Here is a 15,102-nt window from a genome sequence, read left to right on the forward strand (position 1 = left end):
TGTACGAGAATTTTTGTGACTAGTAAACTCATCAGATTTGACGTGAGATTAGCATACAAAAAAAAAGAGGACATTTGTATGGTTACACAACCTATCACATTGCTATAATCTTTTTATATGGAATATAAACTGAAGGATTTATGAATAAATGGTTGTGGAACAAATCATCTGAGTTTCCATTATTTCTTATGGGGAAATTTGCTTTGATATACATTGATGTTTACGAATTATGTTTGCAATCCAAGGTTTTACTGTATCTGAAAGGGGTATCGTATATATTGAATTTTGGGGTCTTATTAGACATGATGGGCATAACTTTTTAGTTACAAGGTTAGAATTAAAGTGGAGTTCCGGCCACATTTTCACTTTTTAAATATAAATACCCCTGTAATACACAAGCTTAATGTATTCTAGTAAAGTTAGTCTGTAAACTAAGGTTCGTTTTGTTAGGTTGTTACAGCATTTAGACACTTTATAAAATAGAAATTGACTGGGGCCATCTTAAGTGTGGGCATCATGAAGCCAGACTGTATGACTTCCTGGATTTCAGCCTTGCAGATCTCGCACATGCTCAGTGCTGCACAAGCAGTGTAATAGGTTTCAGATCAGGTTTCAGCACCTGTACTGTCAAAGTCACATGATTCTTCGAGACTGGGGAGTGCACAGACTCCTTGAAAGTTACACCCACTACATTCCCAGGAGTCTGTGCGGTGTAGGTTAGGAAGCTTAAGCACCTAGGTGCAGGAAGAGGGAAGATTAACTATTCTGCCTAGCAACAACACTTTGAAGGCATCTAAAAAAAAAAAATTCTTAAAGGACTAATGACATTTTTTTAAAACTACTGATGTAATGTTATATTTATGGGTGGAATTCCACTTTAACTGAAATTATACATTTTGGTGAGTCTTTTACAGCATGCCTCAAGTAAGCTAGTTAGTTTTGATAGAGTGGTAAAAGGTTAGAATCCCTGTTGAATTTGTACAGCTATCCAAGGCTCTGTTAGAATGATTTCCTCTCACGTATATCATCGGTAATGCTTTCACCAAAGAGGACATGAGGGAAAATCTAAAACAGAGATACATACAACAATACAAATTCTTACTAGGCTAGCCTTCCCCTACTCTAAAAGAGACATTTTTATTCATGCTACCCTAAAAGGCAGTCCATTAATTTGAATAGGCTGCCCTACGTGAAACAAACATGCAAAAGGTGCTCCTGCATTGTTTTGGCCATTGAGCTTCATGCATCTGCTGTTCTATAAATGGACACTTTTGCACATGTTCGTGGTACACTTAGATGTGAATGAAACCTTAATTACAATTGTGCTGACATCATCTTGAGGTCTGTATTTTCCTAGTATCTTACATTTTGGAGGTCAGCAGATGTCTTCTCCAGTGCCATAGATGTCCTGCGCTCCCTTTCCAAAGCATCTCTCAGATCTGCTAGGTCTCGTAGCTTCTCTTCTTCCAGTGTGTGCCTCAGTATCTGAAGTGCATCTCTCTTTTCATTTTCCCACTTCTTCTGCTCCCGCAGCAGTGTATTGTGCACCTGGTTGGCAAGAAACAGTAAGACCAAACCAACACTTGCACATCATGTTGCTGTGTAGGGTAGTAGTAGTGATAGGTGGTAAAATGTAAAAACATATCCCTTACCAACTCTCTTGCTTCTTGTTTTAATTCTACAGCCAGCTTCTTCATTGTATCTTTCTGTGACTTGAGACCATCCTTCAGTTTTGTTATTTCTTTATCCTTCATCTGAAATGTAGACATACTATATTTGCTTAAAGAGCCCAACAAGACAAATACTAAAGTGTAGCACTTAAGCTTTTTAACTACACAACAATTATTTTGCCCTTAGAGCAATCTTAACTCAGATGTTTTTGTTGCGAATGTTGAGTTTTAAGGCTGAACTTCAGGCATACAGCTAAACACACATATGAAATGCATATATCATATATGGACGCTGTTTTGCCTACCAAAGGATTTGTATTTCTGTCCATCCAGTCTTGAGATTTGCACAGCTCTACTACACAGCACAGTGACACTTACAAGTCTTGTACTTCCCCAACTTGGAACCAGACACTGAAAGAAGAATCACTTTGCACTGTTTGCATCTAAAAAAAACATACATTTCGAAAAGCCCCCTGGAAGGTGCTTCTACACAAACCGGTAGAGGGCGTTTCCAAATGAGAACGCGCTCTTGTGACCCATATATTCTCGGACACAAAACAGACAATTGCAAAAGCGTGGAAGACACCGATTCTCAAGTTCGACAAAGTGAAATGTCGGGTACACGTCACTGTAGTAAATTAAAACTTGATGGGCATCTTAACTGATACCCACAATCATTTTTACGTACCTGGCAGCCCTGGTTAGATTACTTTCCATCAACCCAACCACCTATTCGCTTCCTGGAACTGTAGTCTATAACGGTGTGTTAATATTTCTGTAGCAAGCCTCCGGGACAGGGATGGCCTCCTTCCCCCCTTCCTTATTTTTATTTGTTATCTCTCTCTCTCTCGCATCTCTCTCTCCTTTATTTTGTCATCTCTTAATTTTGATCCTCTCCGCCTTGGAATTGGCCCCCAGGCAAAAGCGGTACCCCTTATTGGTCTCATGGACGATAATATTGTCTTCAGTTCTGTGGTTCCCAGCTGAAGGTCCCTCTCTTTGAACATGAAGCATATCGCAATCTCAAGCATGGCTCTAATATTTCTCCACCTTACAATTTAATGTTGCTTGGTTAATTTCTTTATCATTACATAATTTCTTAATGTTCAATATTTGCGGAGAGAAACTTCTATTGAATCTGTACCTGTTACCGTACATTCTTCTCGCACTATGCAAGTGTCTATGTTTCTAATACAATTCCAGTGAAAGAAAAAACATAATGAATACCGAGTGCCATTAATTTGTATCTTTTATATCTTTAGTTCATATCTATATTATATTATATTATTTCATGTGTATTAATGGCATATTTTTTATGTCACACACAGACCACATAATCCAAAAGAAAAGTTGCAAGGCCCTGACGAAGCACCTTTGCGTGAAACTTGTTGGCTACCTGCATACTGTCATTTATCCTGCTTTTGTAACTAATGTGGTCCACATAATCTTTGGAATTGTTTTTTAATAAGCATTATTACATTTTGATAAATTTTCATAAAATCATCTGTGTTTAGCGTGCTTGCCTTTTTACAGCATTTGACACTTCTCACTTTAAAATACCTTAATTTGGGAGAGTGGTTATCTCTCCCAAATTGTTTATTTTTATTAGCTTTAATTATTGGTATTTTTAAAGTATAACTTAAAGAGGTTGTAAAGGTACAATTTTTTTTCCTAAATAGCTTCCTTTACCTTAGTGCAGTCCTCCTTCACTTACCTCATCCTTCCATTTTTCTTTTAAATGTCCTTATTTCTTCTGAGAAATCCTCACTTTCTGTTCTTCTGTCTGTAACTCCACAATCTCTTACCAGACAGGAAGTAGACAAATCTGCCTCTGATGGCAGTAAAATCTGACAAGAGTTCAAATCTTTCCCTATTAAAAAAATTCTGGCCACAGATCCACTTTAAGTTCACACCTAAGGCCCCGTACACACGGTCGGACAAAACTGATGAGGATGGACCGAGGTTCAGTTTCATTGGTCCAAACGACCGTGTGTATAGCCCATCGGTCTGTTTTCCTTCGGTCCAAAAGGCTTTCTCCCTGGTGTGGAGTGTCGTGCTCTCCCCCTCCCTTGGACTACAGGAGAGTCAGGACGCCCACTAACACACAGCTCCTTTCTCTATCTGCAACGTAGAGAGCGTCCTGACTCTCCAGTAGTCCAAATGAGGGGGTGAGCACGACACTCCACACCAGGGAGAAAGCCTTGCATTACTGTGTGGAGTTACAGACAGAAGAACAGGAAGTGAGGATTTCTCAGAAGAAATAAGGACATTTAAAAGCAAAATGGAAGCATGAGGTAAGTGAAGGAGGACTGCACTAAGGTAAAGGAAGCTATTTAGGAAAAACATTTTTTTACCTTTACAACCCCTTCAACTCAGTCACTAAAATCTCATAATCGTAATTTCAGTTGTATTTCTATATTTTAAAATCTGCAGCTTTCATTAGGATAACACTTGGTTATCCTGTCCTGAAGGTCCTTGCCCAGGCAGTCCCTGTTATAGGGTGATAGCTACACCCCTTCTGTGCTCTTGTGTTGTCACCAGGTCACATGTACCTATGTTTGGCACTATAAGTGACCATGCTGACAAACATTTTGCAAGCATGGTCTACGGTTGTCACTGAAGGCTGACAATGTTTGAGGAACCACCACATACAAGCCCAGAACACAGTAGCCAATAGAAAAGTTTGTTCAGTTGGACATTTTAATTGATTATTTTATTGTTCACTAAAGTAGGTTAACTCAGTGACACAGTTCATAGCTTTTCTATGGCTTGTGCTATACAGACTAGAGTGTAAGAGCGTGTCAAAAGGATCCTGCAACCTTTATTTAATGAGTATATTTTATTCCTGCTGGTAGAATGACAGGTCAGAGGTGAAATAGACACAAAGTATGCTCTATTCTTTCCCTGTGATATCAATCAATTCCTTTATAGGTATTACCTCCAGAGAATTTACTACTTTATCCATTTCCTTCTTCAGGGATTCTGCTTGATCTTCAAGAGCTTTTGCTTTCACTTGCTCCATCCCTTCTGCAAACTAAAAATGGACAATGCAATAGAATAGAGGTCAAGTCCAGAATAGAAGATTAAACAAATGCTTAGCAAAAAAGGCTTTTCTGTCAGATACGCGTGTGATCAACTATGTTCTATAGTAAGAAACTATTCTGTTCTAGCAAGAATCATTACCGGGCACTTTAGAGGAATACCTCCAGGAAGCTGCTTCTTTGGAAGGCTTAGGTGTGACAAAGTGAACTTTAAGTGGATCTGTGGCCAGAATTTTTATTTAATAGGGAAAGATTTGAACTCTTGTCAGATTTTAATGCCATCAGAGGCTTTGATGGACAGATTTGTCTACTTCCTGTTTGGTAAGAGATTGTGCTCAAGACAGGAAGTGAGGGGAAATCTCAGCAACACATTATGGGAATGCTACCGCTTCTGTCAGCTTTTTATTGTTGTCTGTTTCCAGACAGAAGCGTCAACCAATGTCTCCCGAACAGAAAGTGAGAGAATACTCTAATGGAGACCTGTTAGTAGTAAAACCTGACAGGAATTCTAACTTTTCCCCATTCTAGGCAAAACTAAAAAAAAAAATTGGGTATAGATACAGTTTAAAGCGGGGGTTCACCCTAAAAACAATTTTCTAACATTACATTGAGCTCACTCTCGACATTGACAGTATGCCGATTTTTTTTTTTTTTTTTTTTGCTGTACATACCTCGTATATATGTTCTTAGCCGGCTTCCGGGTAGTGCCTCCCGCGGGAGTGGGCGTTCCTATGCAGCAGTTAGTGATTGACGTGATGACAAAAACTTGCATAAGGAGCGTCATGAGTTGCCGAAAGAAGCCGAACCTCGGTGCGCAGGTGCCGTATAGCGCCGACTCGACGTTCGGCTTCTTTCGGCAACTCGTGGCGCTCCTTATGCGACGGGGGGGGGGGGTCGTTTTTGTCATCACGTCAATCACTAACTGCTGCATAGGAACGCCCACTCCCGCGGGAGGTACTACCCGGAAGTCGGGTAAGAAAATAGCTATACGGTATGTACAGCAAAAAATAAAAATTAATCGGCATACTGTTAATGTCGAGAGTGAGCTCAATGTAATGTTAGAAAATTGTTTTTAGGGTGAACCCCCGCTTTAACCTCTCTGGTGTCCTTTGCTAGATCCATTGCAGCAAATTATTTTCTCCCACACTGTTCAACTGCTGCTTATATGCTTCCAGTTCCTGCGATCTGCTCTTGGAGATTTTAATAAATGTCTATGAAGCTGACTAATTAAAAAGATGCAGCATGCAGGGAATGGAAGCTGACAAGTAGCAGCCAAACAGCAAGGAGAACTGACATTTTTCAGCAGCATAAGTAGGACAGGTCACCACAGCGTGCAGCTTCCCAAACTGTGGGAAAAAAAAAAAACATAAAATCTACGATCCATGGACCCTAGAATAAAATTATTACTGTTATTAATGTTCTCATTGATTTACGCATTGCAGCATTAAATACAGCAAGAACTTACCTAATAATATTAAAGCATACACAAATAAATGGAACACTAGGAATTTGAATCTTGGTTAAAAGAACTGCATTCTGGGGGCATGTCCAGCCACAGGAGTGTATGGACACAGTGTGAGGGAGCTCTGCTATAACAGACTTCCCTGAGCTACTTATATAGCGACTTTTAAGCCCCGAGTGACACCGTTTTGCTCCGGAGGACAGCGGGAACAAAAGAGGGATGGCGGCCAAAAGAAAAACGAGAGAGGGGCTATATAAGCTGAGTGAGTTCTGTAGCCCTGCTGCACCTCAGAGAATCCAAGATGGCGCCGGCCCCTCTCCTCATGAAAGCAATACTGCCAGCTCTGACATAGCTGTGGAGAAACATAGTGCTTCACAGGCTGAATGCAGCACAGAGCACCAGGAGGGCATTCTGAGCCCTGTGAGGCAGAGGAGAAGGATTTCTGATAAAGAAGGTAGCTTTTCCATCATTAACCCTGACACTGCCTATATTCCAGAATGTAATCCCTATGATGACAAACTTAATGCTATACAGACAGCAGGTCAACCCATACTGGACACGACTATAAAAGAAATGATTATGTCCCTCAGGGGTGCCTTACAGCATGACATGCTGAGCTATATGCACAAGTCCAAACTAGAAATTGACGCGCTGGGGCCAGAGTGGACTATGTAGAGAATAAGATGTGCGATTTTACCTCAGCGCACAACGAGTTAATAGATTCTCACTTTGACCTGGAGGAAGAAGTCAGACAGCTTAGAATTAAGGTCGGAAATATCGAGGACCAGAGCAGAAGAAATAATATAAAATTCAGAGGAATACCAGAAACAGTGAAACCATCAGAGCTGAAAGGCTTTATTAAACGCATGATTTCAGACCTAATTCCTTCAGTCTCAAAACAAGAATTAGAGATTGATAGAGCTCACAGGCTCCCTAAACCACAGCATATAGCTGAAAAGTTACCGCGAGACGTCATTGCTAGAATTCATTTTTTTGAGGTAAAGGATCAGCTCATGCAATACGCTAGACGCCATTCACCACTACCTGACCCTTACGCTGGGATAATCCTTTTCTCAGACCTCTCCCAAGCGACAATTCTAGCTCGCAAGAACATGAATTCAATCACAAAAATATTCCGCAACCATGGAATGATCTATAAATGGGGGTTCCCCACAAAATTGCTTATAGATTACAAAGGATCCTCCTACGCAATTAAAAGTTTGGATCAGGGTCTAAAACTTCTTCGCTCCTGGGGTTTGATCCCCAATCAAGAGACTGATAAAATGGATGTCAGCGCTCCTGGACCAATACCACAAGACTGGAAGAAAAAAGAGAACTTAGTCCACCATTAATTTGGTTCTACCGGTTTTCTAACGTTTGCCTTCAATATTTCATTCTGGAATTACCTGATGGCTCAGGGGAGGACATTTAAGGGAACTTGTTTGAGTTATTCCCTATAACCTCCTACTTAAAAGTACATGTAATTGTACACAGGAGTTGTTCCACAACTCCTCCTATTTTTTCTGATTTTTGTTTTGTTTTTGTTGTTTGCCTTCCACTATAGTATCTGCACCATGCTGCTTTACCTGATACAACACCTCCACCTACTGGAAATAAAGTATTACTGCATCTGCACTCTGCTTTTTCCACATTTTAACATGCAACTTGTCTACAAAAATGATCTTGCATCTCAGCAATTAGCCTCTTATCAGCAATGACCCTTAAACTCTTTTCAATGAATGTGAAGGGCCTCAATAGCCCATACAAGAGGAGAGCTCTATGGGCCGACGCCATCAAATTTGGCAGCGACATCCTCTATATCCAAGAATCTCATTTCGCCAAGGATAAGTCTCCTAAATTTCAACATCACAAATTTCCACATATTTTTGTTTCCAACCACAAGAAAAAGAAAAGAGGGGTGATTACGGCTGTAAAGGATACGGTTTCCTTTCAGCAATTAGACCTTAAGACGGATGCCCATGGAAGATATATTATTTTAGTAGCCTCTATAGATAACTCAACGTATACTATTGTCAACATTTATGCTCCAAATAAGAATCCCCACCAGTTTATCCAGAAAGTGATCAAGATGGCAAGGAAGATTCAGAAGGGTTGTCTTATTATTTGTGGAGACTTTAATGCACCCCTAGACCCGGATATGGACACTTCAAGAAAAGGAAAGACTCCTAGGAAAGGTTTAGCTGATATTTTCTTGAAAGAAGATTTGTATGATCCATGGAGATGCTTACACACTACAGAGAAAGATTTTACATTTTTTTCTAATGTTCACAAGTCATATTCTAGATTGGATTACTTCATCACAGACAAAAATTTCCTACCGAAAATAGTGGACGCAAAAATTCATAATCTAACGTGGTCAGACCACGCTCCTATTATTATGATGGAAATTGATTCTAATCAAATCTGCCCCAACAATTACTTATGGAGGAATAATACATTTATTCTTGCACAGGGGAAACATCAGTCTGTGATGAAGGAATCTATTGAAGAATTTTTTGTTATGAATGACAATAGTAGTGTTAACGATGCTACTTTATGGTGTTCCCACAAGGCCTACGTTAGGGGCCTCCTGATACAATTAACTGCCAGGGAGAAAAAAAATAGAAATATCAAAATAAACTCACTACTAAAAGAGATTGCAAGTCAAGAAGAGTTACATAAAAAAAATCCTCTAGATATTAATTTGGAACGTCATCTTTCCACTCTAAGAATGGAACTCAAATCTATCCTGATAACTGACCATGAGAAGTACTTTAAGAAACTTAATTTAAAATATTATTCAGAAGGTAACAGAGCGGGTAAACTATTAGCTTCCCAATTACGCCAGCGTAGACAAAAAAATAAAATTATTAAATTAGCCCACCACAAATCAGGAAAAGTAATGTTCAATCCCCAAGAAATTGTAGATGCATTTTCACAGTACTATGAAGAATTATACAATCTTAAAGAAGATATTAATACCCCCCAACCTAATACTAATAAAATAGAAACTTTTTTGGATACTGTTAATTTACCCTCCATCGACCCAATATCCTTAGAAAATCTCAATAAACCAATCTCCAATGAAGAAATTTTGAAAGTCATAAATGATCTTCCCAAAAATAAAGCTCCAGGTGCTGATGGACTGTCAGGTGAATATTACTTGGTTTTTAAGGATATTTTAGCCCCATATTTATCCAGACTTTTCAATCAAGCAGCAAATTCAAAAACTTTCCCAAATGAACTTCTAGAAGCTGTAATAATAACACTTCCAAAACCTGACAAAGATCCTGACTCTCCCTTGAATTATAGACCCATATCTTTACTAAATTCCGATCTTAAAATGTATGCAAAAGTCCTAGCAAATAGATTAGTTGACATCACCCCCTCATTAATTAGACCCGATCAAGTAGGATTCGTTAAAGGTAGACAAGCTCCCGATAGCACTAGAAGAATGCTGAATATTATTAACAGAATACATAATGATCGAATGCCCGCCCTACTTTTAACACTTGATGCAGAAAAAGCATTCGACAGAATGCACTGGGGATATATTTCACACACTTTATCTAAATTTGGCCTTGAAGGATTTATACACTCTGCTATTATGGCATTATATACTCATCCCACTGCTAAAGTTTTTTCCTCAGGTATGCTTTCTAGAACTTTCACACTAACCAACGGGACCAGATCCCCACTGATTTTTTCCCTTGCAATAGAACCCCTAGCGGAATATATTCGCTCTTCCCCAGATATCAAAGGCATTGCGATTGGTCAGGATGAACACAAGTTGGGCCTTTTCGCTGATGACATTATACTGACTCTGGCCGATCCTGAATTATCCTTACCTTCAGTAATTAATGCACTAGAAAAATTTAAGGAAGTCTCATACTACAAAATCAACATAAATAAATGTTACATATTACCCATAAATATCCCTACTCCATTAACAGTCAGCCTTAAATCAAAGTTTGGATTCATATGGAATAACAACTCGGTAAAGTACTTAGGAATTCGACTTGCACCACTGCCAGCCAAAATTTATGATGTTAACTTCCCCCCCTCATAGAACAAATTAATGGCGACCTATCGAAAATGCAAAAAATTCAATTATCATGGGTCGGGAAAATAGCTGCATTCAAAATGCAAACATTACCAAAGATCATATATTACTTTAGATGCCTTCCTATCCCAATTCCCGCTAAATTCTTCAAGCAACTAAACATTAAACTGAGACAGTTTATTTGGAATAAAAAAAAAAACAAGGGTAGCCTTTTCCATTCTTACCTCCATTACGGCTCATGGTGGTATGAACTTACCTGACATCAGGAATTACTATTATGCAGCAATACTAGATCAAATGAAATATTGGTTCTCCCCCCAGAAAGATAAACTATGGTTGAACATAGAACAAGATTCTACCAAGGCCTCCGATTTATACACCCTAGCATTAGCTAATATTGTACTCCCAAAAGTAGTCAATCCCAATCTATTAAGTATTAAGGCCACACTATTTGCATGGAAACACATACTTTCTAAATCTAGACAGTTAGGAAATAAATCTAAATTATACCTCCCTACAGAAATTATTAACTACTGCAAAATCCGTATGTCAGTAGACGATTGGATCAAACAGGGATATTATCTTTACGTTAACCTCCCCCTGAATTATAAAAATGTCACTTTGTGCAAGCTGGGAAGGTGTAAGCGTCTGAGGGATTTTAACCCGGAAAATACGATAGAGATACCATCGTTAATCTGGGATTATTTATCCCAACAAAGGGATTACGTTAAAAAAGGTATTTCATACTTCTATAACATACTTTCATCCCAGCCAGTTGAAAAAAACACTCATATGATAAAATGGGAAAAAAACTTAGACGTATCCTTTTCCTGGGATCAATGGAAAAAATCATTCCAGACAATTAAGAATGCATCTTCATGCATCGAACATTGGGATAACGCCCAAAAAATTACCAATAGATGGTATCTAACTCCCTACAGGCTATCTAAAATCTACCCTACAATGTCCGACATTTGTTGGAGGTGCAAAGAACAAACTGGAAACCTACACACTCTTTGGAGTTGCAAATCACTGAGAAGCTTTTGGAACTCAATATCATCCTTCATAGCAAATTTCACAGGCAACCTGCTTACGCTTACACCTGCCTCAGCTTTACTGGGCATTGACCTGGAGATATACCCTACCATTTATAGAACTGTCGTGACCCATATCTTGATAGCCTCGAGACTAACTGTTACTAAACTATGGAAATCCACAGAAGCACCTAATATTTCCACGGTTATAAATAGAGTGAATACCCAAGCTCAATTCGAGCTGATGCTAGCTTATAAAAACCACACAATCCCCTCTTTTAGGAAAAAATGGAAAACATGGCTAACACATCATAGAGCCTCCGCCTATTTAAAAGATTGCAATATTTAATTTCTACTTGAGTTTTTGAAAACATTTATGCTTAGTATTAAGCAGTATGCAGGTGTAGAGCAATGAATATTTTATTAGTTTATAGTGGATATTTTGTTTGTATTTATTTTACTTTTATTTTTATCTTTATTTATTTATTTTTACTCTTTCTATAGTACAGGCTGTACCATTACTTATCGTGATGTCCTTCCAGTCCTACAGTTAGAACCCAGTTGGGGTAGACTGGTCTAGGTCATCAAGGCCCGTACCATGTTTACAAGCACAGCCTTTACAGAACTGATTATATCTCTGCTGTTTTGTTTGTACTGCAACTCTGTCATTTATGCTTTTGCTGTATGTATGTACTATTTTATTGATATAATAAAAAATGTATAGTTGAAAAAAAAAAAAGAACTGCATTCTACAATAGATAACCATCTTAGATTTAAAGGAGAGCTAGACACAGGGGATGTGTTTGTGATAACAGTGAAGTGATAGCAGATTTCAGGAAAATAGGATGACGGGAGAAGGAATCTAGGTTATAAGACTTATAGAAATGATGAGTTTGGAGTGTGTTCTTAATAGAGAAGTATGGGTTCACAAAAAACAAACATGCATACTCATCTAGATGGCTGCGGGCATTATTCCCAATCTTATCAAAGACCGCTTCAGTGAGCAGAAAGCCAGTGTTAGTCACCGGCTCTCTGTCTGCCCCTCCAGTGCTCAGTGGGTCGCTGGACTGTGCAGGGGGCAAGAGAGGCTGGCTCAGGTGGATCCCGACATTATTGTCCGGCTCTGTGATATCAGCTTTAGCCCGCTGTCAGCTGAATCTGGGACACAGTAGTGCAGAATTGCGCACTCCTATGATGCTTTGGCCATATTTTTTCCTTGAAAGAACTGGTGAATGTATGATGGCATCTGAAAAGGACGTTTTAGAAAAAGGGAGTAATAAGAGACATTCTTAAAAGCCTACTATGAGTGGGAGGTGGTGATCAGAGGGGAAATAAAAATGGTTGCATGTCCAATGTATTTTTGGACTGTGGGCAGCCATGGATGGGACACCGATTAACAGAATTCAGGAAGGGAAATAAGACACAGAGGGCCAGATCCACATAGATCGGCACCGGCGCAGCTTATCTAAGATACGCTACGCCGCCGTAACTTACTTGGCTTTGTTTCAAATCCACAACGAATTTGCGCCGTAAGTTACGGCGGCGTAGTGTATCTTTAGCGGCGGAATTCAAATCGGCGATTAGGGGGCGTGATTCATTTAAATTAACACGAGTCCCCGCGCCAGAATGAACTGCGCATGCTCCGTTTCAAAATTTCCCGCCGTGCATTGCGCTAAATGACATCGCAGCAACGTCATTTTTTTAACTTAGACGTGAATTACGTCCATCCCTATTCACGGACGACGCAAAAAAAATAAAAAATTCAAATTTCGACGCGGGAACTAAGGCCATACTTAACATGGCAAGTCTATTTATACGCCGCAAAATAGCAGCTTTAACTATAAGCCAGAAAAAGCCGACTAGAGACGACGTAAGAGAATGCGACGGCCGCGCGTACGTTCGTGGATCGTCGGAAATAGCTAATTAGCATACCCGAGGCGGAAAACGACGCGAACTCCACCCAGCGAACGCCGAAGTATTGCATCTACGATCCGAAGGCGTACGAAGCCGTACGCCTGTCGAATCAAACTCAGATGCCGTCGTATCTTGGTTTGAGGATTCAAACTAAAGATACGACGCGGGAAATTTGAAAGTACGCCGGCGTATCAGTAGATACGCCGGCGTACTCTCTCTCTGGATCTGGCCCTCAATTCTTGTTATGCCTCGTACACACGGCCGGACTTTGGACCGTGCAAAAGTCCGCCGTACGCTGGTTGGAAGTCTGACGGACAAAAAGAGAACAGATTCTCTATCTGAGGTCTGTCGGACTTCCGACCAAAAAAGTCAGATGGAGGCTACACACGGTCGGACTTTCCGAGAAAAAAAAGCCCATCTGACTTTTTTCTCGGAAAGTCCGGCCGTGTGTACGAGGCATTAGAATGACATTGGGCTATTTGTATACTAAAAGACCTAAGAGTGTCTCAGTAATCAGGGCAGTAAACATAGTCTTTGTTAGAAATTCATCCCACACTAAAGCCTTGTACAAATGATCGGATTTTCCGCAGACAAAGCATAGGACTTTTGTCTGAAGGGCATTGGCCAGGAACTTGTCTTGCATACAACTGGCACACAATTGTCGGTCAACAAACACAAACGTAGTGACGTACTACGTGGCTTTTCAGCTCTTTAGCGCCACCCTTTGGGCACCTTCTGCAAATGTTGTGTTTGGTAAGCATTGCTTCCGAGCATGCGTGTTTGTTCTTTGGACTTTTGTCCGACGACTTGAGTACACACGCTCGTAAAATCCGACAACAGGCCGTCATTCATTGAAAATTTTAAAGCCTCCCATCCAACATTTGTCTGCAGAAAATCTGACAACAATTGTCTGATGGAGCGTACAAATGGTCGGATTTTCCGGCAACAGCCTGTCATCACACAATTCCCTTCGGAAAATCCAATCGCGTGTACAAGACTTAACTCCTTGAAAGCCTAGATACAAACAGAGTGGCAAGCATCCAGTGATACCACAAAAGCTAAAGTAAAACATGGGCAGCGCATTTAAAAAGTCCCTTTGAAGATCATTTACTGAAAGAGAAAAAAAAGCAGCTTTTTACCAATGTTTCAGGGGTACATAGTTCACTTTTATCAAGGTGACAGAGAGGACTTTAGAAAATATGGCCAACATACAGTCAGATACACAGGAGGAATCTTCAGGATCACCACTAGTCTCAGATCCCCCTTTGCTTAGCAAGGAGCATTTGTTCAGCTGTCTTAGCATTGTAGATTTATTGCCCCCGCTACGTCTACTACAGCCAAGCCACTCTGAAATTAACCCGTATGTCCAATGTAGTAAAAAATCGATAAATGTAAACCCTGATCAGACAGCTGATATACAGTGGAACCTTGCATTACGAGCAGTTCCAGGAGAATGCTTGTAATCCAAAGCACTCCCATATCAAAGCGAGTTTCTTTATAGAAGTCAATGGAAATGAAGATAATTTGTTCCGCATTGACTTCTATGGCATGCAATACCACATGTGGCCAGAGGTGGGGGGCGCCAGAGAGCCTTGCAAATACGTGGGGACAGGTCGGCTGATCTCAGCTCCAAGTGTCACAGGCACCTCTGGCCAAATGTGGTACTGCACACCCCATTAGCTTGAATTCTGCTTGTTTTGCGAGACAACATTCGCAAACCGAGTCACGATTTAAAAAAAAAAAGTTACTCGTCTTTCAACGCGCTCGTTAACCGCGTTACTCGTAAACCAAGGTTCCATTGTAGAATACCTGTGTGCAGGACTTGGTGGTTATTTTTATTGTTTGTACTACAATTCTTGTTATAGGCCTACCTACCTACCTGTAAGGCCCCATACTCACGACCAAACATGTCTGCTGA

The 15,102-nt window shown here is 40.0% G+C and overlaps 1 protein-coding gene across 2 annotated transcripts in view; it reads right to left on the minus strand.

Annotated features, from left to right (window-relative positions):
* Window positions 1-15,102, minus strand: part of LOC120932662 (trichohyalin-like) — a 165,472-nt gene that overhangs the window by 33,803 nt on the left and 116,567 nt on the right. For both annotated transcript variants that reach the window (XM_040345205.1, XM_040345214.1), the window contains 3 exons: window positions 4,609-4,704; window positions 1,653-1,754; window positions 1,366-1,548 (listed from right to left, as the gene is read on the minus strand). In XM_040345205.1, coding sequence (XP_040201139.1) covers window positions 1,366-1,548; window positions 1,653-1,754; window positions 4,609-4,704 — 381 coding nt within the window. The remainder of the gene's footprint in view (window positions 1-1,365; window positions 1,549-1,652; window positions 1,755-4,608; window positions 4,705-15,102) is intronic.

The sequence above is a fragment of the Rana temporaria genome, chromosome 1 (genome assembly GCF_905171775.1).
Source record: "Rana temporaria chromosome 1, aRanTem1.1, whole genome shotgun sequence".
Classification (NCBI taxonomy): Eukaryota; Metazoa; Chordata; class Amphibia; order Anura; family Ranidae; genus Rana; species Rana temporaria.